Here is an 11366-nt window from a genome sequence, read left to right on the forward strand (position 1 = left end):
GAAACCTGGCAGATGAAGAAGAAGAGGAGGCGGAGGAACAAGGAATCAGAAATCAGCTGTCAAAAAAGTAGCTAAAGTGTAAGCAACGGATCAGAAAGAGGTAATTTTTACGTTCACATGATCTTATCAAACAATCGGTCACTATATATGTGTCGGCATTATTGTTAGAGGGTGTCTGTTTACTGTTGAATGTGATGATAGCCGTGACTACCTGTGCTGTAGTTGCTAACCTAACGCTCAACTTAACTGCGTGAGCTCAGAGCGTAGCTTGCTAACTGGCGTAGCTAGCTGGCTAACTCGGAATGAAACAAAGCTACTTCAGTCAACATTTGATTAGCTAAATGGCCTTCATGTTAAACCAGTGAATCGTTGAATAAGATGCCCGTTAGTCGATCAGCAGACATCCAGTAGACGTGGATGGTCGTTGCTAACGTTTGCCAGTAAACTATTCCATGTTGTTGTCGTCAGTGTTGACATATCCTGCGCCAGCTAACTACAACCACAAGCTAACAAACTGTTGGCTAATGCGCTAACGGCGAGAGCAACATTCTACGATAGCTAGATGTAACTCACCATTAAAATGTCACGTTTTCATCTTAACGTATCCTAACCCGGCCATTTTTAAATGCTACATGACAGCTAGCGGTAAGCGGAAACTCGTTTCGTTTTACTCTTTTTTCGCTGAGATGTTACTCGTAATAATGTAAGCTAGCAGTAACTTATGCTAAACGTTAGCTAACGCCGCTCAGTCACAGATGAGACTCGGGGCAGGAATTGTTGAATGTTTTGGAAACAGCGTGTGTTTACTGTATTTTGCCATCGTCTTTCCAGAGATGTTCAGAGCTGGTGTACAGCACTGACTGCTTGACTGCCTGTGAGCTCTGACTGAACACACCCGCGAAGATGCCTGCAGTATCCACCGGGGTCAAGGAGCTGTACCTGTCCACATCTCTGGGAGACCTCAACAAAAAGGCTGAAATTAAACCAGACAAGACAAGCACCAGAAGGTAACGTCAGGTTTCTTGTTAACTGTTGTCAACCCAGCATAGTACACACTAATTATGTGACACCAGTGATGTAATTAACCAGAATCCCGGGAAAACAAACCTGTAACATGGAAGGACTGTGAATTTATCACTGCTTTTCTAGCATCACTTAGTGATCACATGGTAATTAAAGTCATTTTTATTTGTTGTGTTGCAGCTATGTTCAGAGTGCCTGCAAAATCTTCAAGGCGGCAGAGGAGTGTCGCCTGGACAGAGATGAGGAGAAATCTTACGTGCTGTACATGAAGTATTTAACAGTATATGATATCATCAAGAAAAGACCAGACTTCAAGCAGCAACCGGTAAAGTTGATAACTGTGAAACTGTAAATTCTGTGTATTTTTACCATTAAGCTAAGTGTGTTTCTTATGCAAAGACATGCTGACTAGTGGAAATGTATGAAGAATTTAGTCATTTCTGAGTAACTCTTTTCCCTCCCAATGTACAAAGGAGTATTACATGACCATGCTTGGACCATCCAGCTTTAAGAAAGCCATTGAAGAAGCTGAGAAACTCTCTGAAAGCCTTAAACTCAGGTTAGAGGATTTTGTTGTCTGAGATTCTTGTGTGCACAGCTTATTTTTTAATGCATAAGCTGCAAGATAGAGCATCAGAACGTGAGTATTTAATCACATTTTTCAATTTTACTTGGCTTAATCTTTACATTTTAAACAGGTATGAAGAAGTTGAGGTTCGAAAAAAGCTTGAGGAGAAGGAGAGACAAGAAGAGAAGAAAAGGAAGGAGGAAATACAAGAGAAAGATGGTGGTCGAGGCTCTCCAAAAGCATCATCACTAAGGAAGAAGGACAGCAAACAGGTAGAGATGTCACATAGCGAACATGCTGTCATGGCATTTGCATATTAAAACATGTTCACATGAGACCGACGCTTCAGTTAAATGAGATATGCTTTAGTCTTTGTGTCTACACGTTTTGCAAGAGCAGAGATAAGTTCTAATATGAACTAACATGGTTGGGTTTTATTTGAATCTACACTCACCAAATCTACAAAGTGTTACGTCTACGTCCACATTAGCCGAGTAACAACAGCGACACATAATTACAAGGTACAAAGGTCATTTAGCATTGTGAAACACAGGATTGTACAAAGAAATTATACAAGTTGTAGTCCCTTAACTGCTACTTCAAAAGTTCTTTTAATGGATAAATAAATAAGTCATAAGATAAGATATTATTTATGGTGGTGTGCGGAGGATGAATTTAGGAGTCTCACAGCCTGAGCTAAGAAGCCGCTCTGTAGTCTGGTGATATGGCAGTGGATGCCTCTGTATCGCTGGCCAGATGGCAGCAGACCTGGAGTGAATATTGTCTTTTACAATACAATAGCAAAGAAATGAATGGCAGTGTTGTAAGTAATGGTATTTTTTGTCCTGTAAAGTTACTTTATGTAAGAAGAAATCCATCCAGTCAAATCAGTCATTAACATATTAACAAGATGATTGTTTCAGCATCCGTTCTGTGTTGTGTCTGTATGTCAGGTGAAAGGAGAACAGAACGAACTGAAGAATGCCACCTCGAAAGGTAAGCTTCACAACACGAGAGGAAATTCCTGCCATTGTGTTGAATCTCAAACCCGTGACGACTTTTTCAAATGGACTTGAGTCACAGTGTTTCATCTTGTGTTGATCTGATGGCTTTATCTGATAGCTGCAACGCCAGCTGGCGGGATCACGGCTGAGAAACTTTTCCACATGATGAAGGACCAGACAATGACAATAATTGTCATGGATGCGCGCAGCCACAGGGACTTTGAGGAGTCTCACATTCAGGTCCCGGTCCAGACCTGCATCAGCGTGCCTGAGGAGGCCATTAGCCCAGGGTGAGAAAGTAGTGTTGTGACTGTAGCCTAATCATTATCTGGCTTTGGGACTCATTATAGGAATGAATCTGTCATCTCATTTCCTTTGTTAACTTGTTTTTCCTCTTCCCTTCTCTGTAATTAACTGTCAAACAATGAAAGAGTCTCAACTCCTAAACCTGACCTCATGAACTGGAATGTCATGACTTTTCAGAATCACTGTGAATCAGATCGAGGCGAAGCTGCCGGACGTGTCCAAAGACCATTGGAGGCGGCGGGGTTTTGTGGATTATGTAGTCCTGCTGGACTGGTTCAGTTCTGTCACTGATCTTAGACTCGGCACCACCTTGCAGAGCCTCAAAGATGCCCTCTATAAGGTAACTCTGTGTGTGTGTGTGTGTGTGTGTTTGTGTGTGTGTGTGTGGGTCACAACAGCAGAATTTTCCAGTGAGCTACAATAACGTGTTTGCACACTCCACAGTGGGACAGCATCACCATCCTGCGGAGTGAGCCGATGGTGCTGGAGGGAGGTTACGAGAACTGGCTGTTGTTTTACCCCATGTACACAACCAACGCTAAAGTTCGGCCCCCTAGACAGAATATCATCAGCACCCTCCCTCAGTGTGAGTATCGCCAGCGCAGCATGCACATTCCAGCTTTGGCTCTTTGTATTCATTAGTGCCTGGGCTTTAATTTATTATCAGGGTTTGTGTTAATGCAACTGCTGTTACTTTAAAACAAAATGGAAAATACACCAGCGGTCTTCTTAATACAGAAAACTGAAGGTGGTCCAGAGGTAATGAACACACACTCTAGTTTCCAAAGCACATTTTAGTGGCTCACCTGAAATGGCTCTTGAAGTAGATGTTCCTACTTTAAACATGTTGCACATCATGGCCAGTTATGTCACCTGAGAACCGCTTTCTTCCCCAAACACGCTGTAGAGGTTCATGTTGAATACAGTGAGATAAGGCTGCAAATAAGTTTTTAAAAATATAAATCTTGTGTTACTCATTAAGTGTAGCTGGACTCTTAAGTGTAGTGTTTTTAAGAAAATTATTCTCTCTGAGATTTATTTTTTTTCTTTTCCAGTGAACTTTAGCTACCCATCCCTAGAGGACCCAAAGCCTCCGACCCCGCCTCCACCGCAGCCTCAGATCGCGCCAGAGCCTCAGGAACCCTCCGCTCCTGTGGTGGTGAACGGGGTTGCACCAGCCGAGCCCCCCACAGACCAGAAAACTTCCACAGTTGCTTACAGTTTGCCAGACACTGTAGATTCCCCCATCACAGGCTCCACTGACACTGGGCTTGACCTCAGTAAGAAGGGCCCTGCGGCAGGCACGCACAGCCAGTCACCTGCGACAGCCAAGGCCTTCCCACAGGTACTGTATTGACCCTGATAACTAATAGGCTACAAAACATGAAGGAGTCCAAGTGTGTCAAACATCACTCATGTTTTGTTTTGTCCTCTTTTTTTGTCCCAGTTTGATCGTACCAAGAAACCCTCCGTCCGTGTGTCGGACGAGCCCAAGCCCAGCCAGAACGGGTCCGCGAAGGACTCCACCCAGAACGGCCCATTTGTCCCTGACCGCTCAGTCAAACCGTCCTTCAACTCCAACGCTTCTCTGTCTAAGGAAGAACAAAGCCAGATACACTCTGAGGCGGTGGCAGTGATGGAGAAGGCGAGGCAAGAGCAGGAGAAACGCAACCAGGAGCGTCGTTCAGAGGAGGAGAGACGGGAGAAGGAACAGAGGGACAAGGAGCTGAAAGAGAGGCTGGAAAGTGAGGAGCGTGATAAGAAGAGGAAGGAGGAGGAGGAGAAAGGACACCAGGAGAAGAAGAAACTTGAAAGGCAGAGGGCAGAAGAGGGGGAAGACAAAGAGAACAAGGTGTGGGAGGAGAAAGAGAGGAGGGGAAAGGAGCAGAACTCTGATACACCCTCCAAGAGTATGTCTCTGGACTCGCCTGCCCCCAACCATATTGTTAGTGAAATTAAGGTGAGTCCTCTTTTCTGTTAGTCCCCTCTACACCGCTAACATCAGAGTCTCTTAAAGTCTAGTGTCTTGATTTGTGAGTCTAAGGAAAACACAAATCCACATGTCCACAACACACAGCCCATCACTCTGTTCTGATGAAATGAAAGATGAAGGACTGATTTTTAAAGAAAACATCCAATAATGTAATCCTTGTTTTGTACCTACATCTGACCCAGACGGCTAGTTGTCTGCAACAGTGGTTCCACACACTTCATCTAAACTGTATAATTACACAGAATTGCATTACAGAAGTACCAAATAAAGTCAAGTTTCCTTTTCAGTTCTGTCTGCACGCTTCCTCTCCCAGGCTCACCGCATTGACCCACTCAGACTGACCGCCGCTGTGTGTTAATCTGTGTCACTGTCAGTCTGAGTGGAGTAAATGACAGACTCATATCATATTTAGATAAACTAAATATGCAGTTTGGTTTTATGAGTTGGAGTGTGTGTGTGTTTATTCCACAGAGGGAGCCCCTGACAAGAGCAAGGAGTGAGGAGATGGGTAGGAGTGTGCCAGGCCTTCCTGACGGCTGGATGAAGGTACCAGATGTTTAACATATTGAGCGCTTTGAAGTTCTTGTAGCTGAATTTCAAACAGAGAAAAGCTGAAAGTGTTTGTTTCCTCATGCCTGAGAGTTATTGTCGACCTCATATTTAGATTTTTTCATTGTCACCCCTCCGTTTGTTGCTAGTTCCTTGACACAGTGACGGGGACCTACCGATACTACCACTCTCCAACCAACCGCGTGCACCTGTACCCCCCTGAGGTCACCGTTCCCCAGACCCCTCCCTCCACACCGCCAACAGTCAAACAGAAACCGCCACAACCAGCTGAGCCCGACGTCAACCGTGAACGAGAGCGGGAGCAGTCTAAACTGAAACGCTCCTACTCCTCCCCCGATATCAGCCAGGACCTGAGAGAGGAGGCCCAGAAGAAGGCCGCCGCCCCGACCACTGCTGCTGTCATACCCACAATCAACAGGGAGACCAAGTAAGGCCACAGATGTTATGTTCATAACTGAAATGTGTAGATATATTCTGCTGTGCAGCATCCAGAATCAGTGCTTACAGGGTTCAGCCCCCCAGTCACTTCCAGGATGTTACAGCACCTGAGTTCAGTGGACTGTGTCTCGATTCAAGCATCTATTATCATAATCCTTTGGATATATTTCACATTGCATTTCCTTTAGTCTTGCCTGCGCAGAAACTAGTCTGGTATTCTCTCATCGTGCTCCTCTGCCCTCCAGACCTCCTGCTGCTAAAGTCTACCCTAAAGTGGAGATTGCACGGCCTTCGGCTGCCAAAATTCGCAACCTGAATCCTACATTCGGAGGCCTGGGTGCATCACTGACCGGCCTTCGTAACCTGGGCAACACATGCTACATGAACTCCATCTTGCAGTGTCTGTGTAACACCCCTGCCATGGCAGAGTACTTCAACAACAATTACTACATGGAGGACATCAACAGGTCAGGGCCCAGACAAATGGAAGTACTTACCATGAATCCTCGACTGTGAGGGAAATATTGAACATCTGTTTCTCTTCCAGGTACAACATCCTTGGCCATAAAGGAGAGGTGGCCGAGGAGTTTGGTGTGATCATGAAAGCCCTGTGGGCCGGTCTGTACAAGTGCATCAGCCCACGGGACTTCAAGATCACCATAGGCAAGATCAATGAGCAGTTTTCTGGCTATGACCAGCAAGACTCTCAGGAGCTGCTGCTGTTCCTCATGGATGGGCTCCACGAGGACCTCAACAAGGTAGTGGCATGCTTTTATCCTGCAGCTCTAAGGCATAACCACGAGTGTAGCATAATTAAAGTGTTTAAAAAGGTTTTGATATGTGCTCGGAGCAAAAAGAAAAGAACACTTGCATTTAAATATGCTCACACGAATTTAATATTGAGTGAATATAAGTAATTAATTCCTTTCAACCATGGCTTTCTAAGGCTTGCCTTCTACTGCCCCTGTATGTCACTGCACATTTGTCTGTTAACAATATAAAACTTAGTCGTTTATCATTTTCCTTCTTTCTGTTTTTTCACCGGGTTTCATTTTGATGGCAAATTAGAGAGTAAGTAACTAGCTGTGTGTCCTTGGTCCTCCTGCAGCAGTGTGAGTGTGGCGTGTCTGCATCTGTCTGGTCTGATGCTCTGTCACAACCTCTGTGCATGTAGACCCAAGACATGCCTCATTGCCTGTGTCGACCGATTTTACCGGCTTCATGTGCATTTGAATGGGGGAGAGGACAGGGCGAATTAGTAAAAAGGCCGAAAATGATCATTTCATAGCTTGATATTTTTCTATTTTTAAACATCAAACCTGATCGTTCTTCAGAGACATTTTTCCACCATGTGAAGGGTGTTGTTAAGCTGTCAGGAAAGATGCTGATTGGAGCTCGGAGATAGCTGTGATACTGTGCGCCCAGGGTTGAGTTGAAGTAGTACATTCACCCCGTTTTACTTAGCAAGCCGTCCATTATTTGAAAATTTTAAGGACGAGACGCCAGATCGTTTGTATCAGCTGATGACGTGCATTTCTCATGACACACTCTCCATCTCATCACATCCCTTTTGTGTGACGTTCAGACCTGTCTGCCATCAGGCTGGCCCAGTCCCAGTCCACTTTGTCTCTCCAGGCTAATTGATAAATCAGTCAGTCTCATTGACGAGATATTAATTAGCGAGTGTTAACCTGTCTTTCATTTCTTCCTGCCTATGGTAATGAGAGTGAACTGGCTGAACTGCATGCTATTGAGGCTGAAAGAGATTAGGTTGAATACAAAGGTTATCACTTCAAATTCAGTCTGTAGTTCTCATTGAGTTCTGCTCATTTCACTGCTAACTGGTTAGAAATTATGACCAGTGTATTCTGTATCAGTCAGAGCCTTAGCTGGGTCGTGAAGGCAGGCTAATACCTACAGCTGCGGTTGTTCCTGTGTACCATCATGTTGTTTTTCTGTCTCTGGCCTCAGGCGGACAACAGGAAGCGGTACAAGGAGGAGGAAAATGACCATTTGGACGATAAGACGGCGGCCGACCTGGCTTGGAGCAAACACAAGCTGCTGAACGAGTCCATCATTGTAGCACTGTTCCAGGGTCAGTTCAAGTCCACTGTGCAGTGTCTGACCTGCCATCGCAAGTCACGGACATTTGAGACCTTTATGTACCTGTCGCTGCCTCTGGCCTCCACCAGCAAGTGCAGCCTGCAGGTCAGTCAGACGTTTAACGCGTGCATCAGAGCATGTGTCAGGTGTTTCAGTGTTCAATTGCCTTTACCATACTCGGATTCATTGCTGAAGGCTATGAAAACATTGAGTTTAATGTGTGGACAGCAGAGGCTTTGTCATTCTTGACTGAAACGTTTGCTCCTCCTCGGCAGGATTGTCTGAGGCTGTTCTCGAAGGAAGAGAAGCTGACCGACAACAACAAGGTGTTCTGCAGACACTGCAAGGCCCACAGAGACTCCACCAAGAAACTGGAGATCTGGAAGGTCCCGCCCATTCTCCTGGTGCACTTAAAACGGTCTGTAGTACGTTTGCATTAAAAGTGACGTAGACTCAGACCAAACGTTTTCTCACTTTAGATGCATTTCCACTGCCTGGCACGGCTCGACTCTTCTTAGTATCCCACTGCAGGGATGGTGCAGGGTGTCCTGTGTTGCAGGAGTGATGATGCTCTGACAAATCGGTGGTCTGCAGAGCTTTCATGTCAGCGTTTAGTACCGGCTCAGCTTGCCGAGGCGGTGTCAAAATAACACGTGCTTTCCACAATGGAAAACGAAAAAAATAAAGCTTGATCCGAGCCGTACCATGCAGTGGAAACAGGCTTTTAGTAAATCTATTCTTCTAATTAATTTGTGCAATACTCAATGAGAAATGAGATTAAGAATCTTTTCAATATTTCCAAGGCTTTTGGAAATTTAAGTTCTCTCTTCTTTCATGTTTTTTTTCTTCTGCAGATTCTCCTATGAGGGTAGATGGAAGCAGAAACTGCAGACGTCTGTGGACTTCTCTTTAGACAATCTGGACCTGAGCCAGTACGTCATCGGACCCAAACAGAACCTGAAGAAATACAGTCTTTATGGAGTTTCTGTAAGTAGACGTTAAATTTGTTCTTTTGTCTGTTTCTTTTAAAATCATAGTAATCATTCTGTGTTTGAAGACAGTGTAGAGTACAGAGCAATCCGGTATTCTTATTGTTATTATGAAGCTTAATCTTTCACATCTTTGGCTGTCCGTCCCTCGACTGGAATAAGAGAAAAACACATTTTAACAGGCAAGCTTAGATGAGAATGAGTCCGGAGATGTTTGTTATGAGCACAAACTGCAGCTCCAGTTGTTTTGTCAGTAACAATTAAAGATTATCCGGCTGCATGGACGAGCTTAACCGTCTCCCTCTCCACTGCCAGAACCACTACGGGGGTCTGGATGGCGGCCACTACACAGCCTACTGTAAGAACGGCCTCAAACAGCGCTGGTACAAGTTTGACGACCACGAGGTGTCCGAAATCTCCACCTCCTCCGTCAAGTCCTCCGCGGCCTACATCCTGTTTTACTCCACCCTGTGACGGAGCTGTAGGGCACGAAGAGGGAACACTCCAGCAGGGCAGCGCCGCTCAAACCTAGAGGTTGTTTTTTCCTTTTTCTTTTTGAAATCACAGGACCTGGCGCACATAGTTGCGGGTAAACTGGTCGTGTACGTGCAGGCGAGGACGTTCTCCGGCGAGCGGCTGTGAGAGCCCGTCTCGCCGCGGACCGGAGAAAGGTGCAGGCACACTGCGCAATGCTTCAGCTACTAGAGGATCTTATACCTGTTAAAACATGCCGTCTGTTCGTATTACTGATAATCTAGAGACTAAACAGATGCTCCTTCTACTCTGATTTCTATACCGTGATGGTTGTGTTGTAGGGCTGACAGCTGGCTCAGATGCTCTTCACTGTCATTTCCGTTGCACCCAGTGCGGACGGCCGTATCGCAGAACTGATCTTCAGCTTTCTTGTACTGTGCATACACCAGGGTTAACAGTTAGATGCCATGTACATACCTACCGATGCTGATGTTGCACATTGAAAAATGTAAATACTCGAGGGCAAGGTGTTTATCTGTTAAGTGACCAAATGATAATTTTTTTTCTTGAAAGTAGCAGCCATCATAGTATCACCATATTCATAAAGACAAACCACATGTTTTAGGGGTTCAACTTCTTTAGCCTTCTGATGTTTAACATGATCCTAAAGGGGATGGAGGAGACTGCGATTGTTGAATTTTGCATTCCTCCCACAGTGAGAAGAGGGAATTGAGATTGTTGCTTGTTCATATTAGCCTCATTCTTGCACTTACACAATATGCAATCAGTTTAAGTTGTTTATTTAGATCATGATGTTAAACAGCGGACATTAATACTCCACTCACAATGCTTTAAAATGATGCTGATGCTGAGATCCTGTCTGTCTTGCTCGGTTCAGCCAGTGACAGAAGAACCTACCTGCTTCTATAAAGTTTGTTGTAGAATTTATTCTCTGTTCAACATACTCGACTCTTTACATTATTATACTGAAACACAAAAAGTATTTGGGGGTGAATATTACTGGGATGACTGGGCGTCCTTCTTGGCTGGTCCTGGTTTTCAAAGTCGTTTCTCAGAGGCTGTAATTTTGATTGATCGGATTGATTTTTATTTCTGCGTTCAGGACTGACCCGGGAGAATATGAAGACTTGAGAAATTGACCGTGTTCATTTCCGCGAGTGCTTTGGTGTCAATATTTGCTGCCTGACTTACTGACTGACCGAGCAAGCACAAAGTAAAGTGATGTTTTTTCTGAACGGACCAGAGATGTGAGGTGGCAGGATTTGACTCTTTACTTCCTGACTACAGTTTTATTGCCTAGCATGAGATCATATTCTGTTTTGTTTTTACTTGTACATGTTGATTTCATTTCTTAATGCTCTAAAAAAAACAATTGTTTCAGATATAACGATTATATTAACCTCAAACAACTCACATGACTATTTATTAAAACTGCTTCAAATTAGCTTGTGCGCTTGTGTCTTCATGACTGTTTCGGGATGTATCGGCCACAGTGGAGCCACAAAAACAGGCAGGGTGAAATCATTCTGAGGTGATAAGACAAAACGGTGTATGAACGTTACACACAAACAGTTGGCTGTGATAATGGCACACAGGTCAATGCTGGATCTTTAAATTTATTGAAGTACAGTTGTGTAAAAGGACAGCAGAAAAACAAGATGTTGCACTCCACAGATTTAGAATCAGACATGCAAACAATAAAGAGGAAGCTGAAACTCAGCCCCCTCCTGGGTTTAGCACACCGGTCAGAGATCTCAGACTCCGTGGATCTTTGGCTTCGGAAAGGGCTTGCGGCTGTAGAGCAGCATGTAGGCGTTTGGAGATTGCACGAGGCTGTCCTGTACCTCTCTGACGGCTGAGTCGTCAAAACAGTGCCA

The 11366-nt window shown here is 44.7% G+C and overlaps 1 protein-coding gene across 3 annotated transcripts; it reads left to right on the plus strand.

Moving 5' to 3' along the window:
- usp8 (ubiquitin specific peptidase 8) lies at positions 1-10933 on the plus strand. Of its 3 annotated transcripts, XR_013077215.1 has the most exons (20): positions 1-100; positions 832-1007; positions 1204-1348; positions 1497-1582; positions 1722-1863; positions 2545-2587; positions 2714-2885; positions 3079-3241; positions 3346-3487; positions 3957-4246; positions 4349-4861; positions 5366-5440; positions 5593-5891; positions 6148-6369; positions 6450-6660; positions 7874-8110; positions 8281-8423; positions 8860-8992; positions 9310-10549; positions 10592-10933. XR_013077215.1 is itself a non-coding variant. In XM_076731606.1 (19 exons), the coding sequence occupies exons 2-19, from the start codon at positions 904-906 to the stop codon at positions 9466-9468; spliced, it is 3282 nt and encodes a 1093-aa protein (XP_076587721.1). In that variant the 5' UTR covers positions 1-100; positions 832-903; the 3' UTR covers positions 9469-10933. The 3 variants fall into 3 exon arrangements, 2 of the variants coding, with proteins under 2 accessions (XP_076587721.1, XP_076587730.1); XM_076731606.1 differs by having other exon boundaries at positions 6450-6663; positions 9310-10933; XM_076731615.1 differs by having other exon boundaries at positions 9310-10933.
- Positions 10934-11366: the final 433 nt, after the last annotated feature.

This window comes from Chaetodon auriga, chromosome 1 (genome assembly GCF_051107435.1).
Source record: "Chaetodon auriga isolate fChaAug3 chromosome 1, fChaAug3.hap1, whole genome shotgun sequence".
NCBI classification, from domain to species: Eukaryota; Metazoa; Chordata; class Actinopteri; order Chaetodontiformes; family Chaetodontidae; genus Chaetodon; species Chaetodon auriga.

Bases quoted from the DNA above. Each gene is read 5' to 3' on its own strand.
- usp8 (XM_076731606.1), top strand. From the start codon at position 904: ATGCCTGCAGTATCCACCGGGGTCAAGGAGCTGTACCTGTCCACATCT. The intron at 2,588-2,713 runs GTAAGCTTCACA...TTTATCTGATAG, and splicing joins GAAGAATGCCACCTCGAAAG to CTGCAACGCCAGCTGGCGGG. The intron at 8,424-8,859 runs GTCTGTAGTACG...TTTCTTCTGCAG, and splicing joins CTCCTGGTGCACTTAAAACG to ATTCTCCTATGAGGGTAGAT.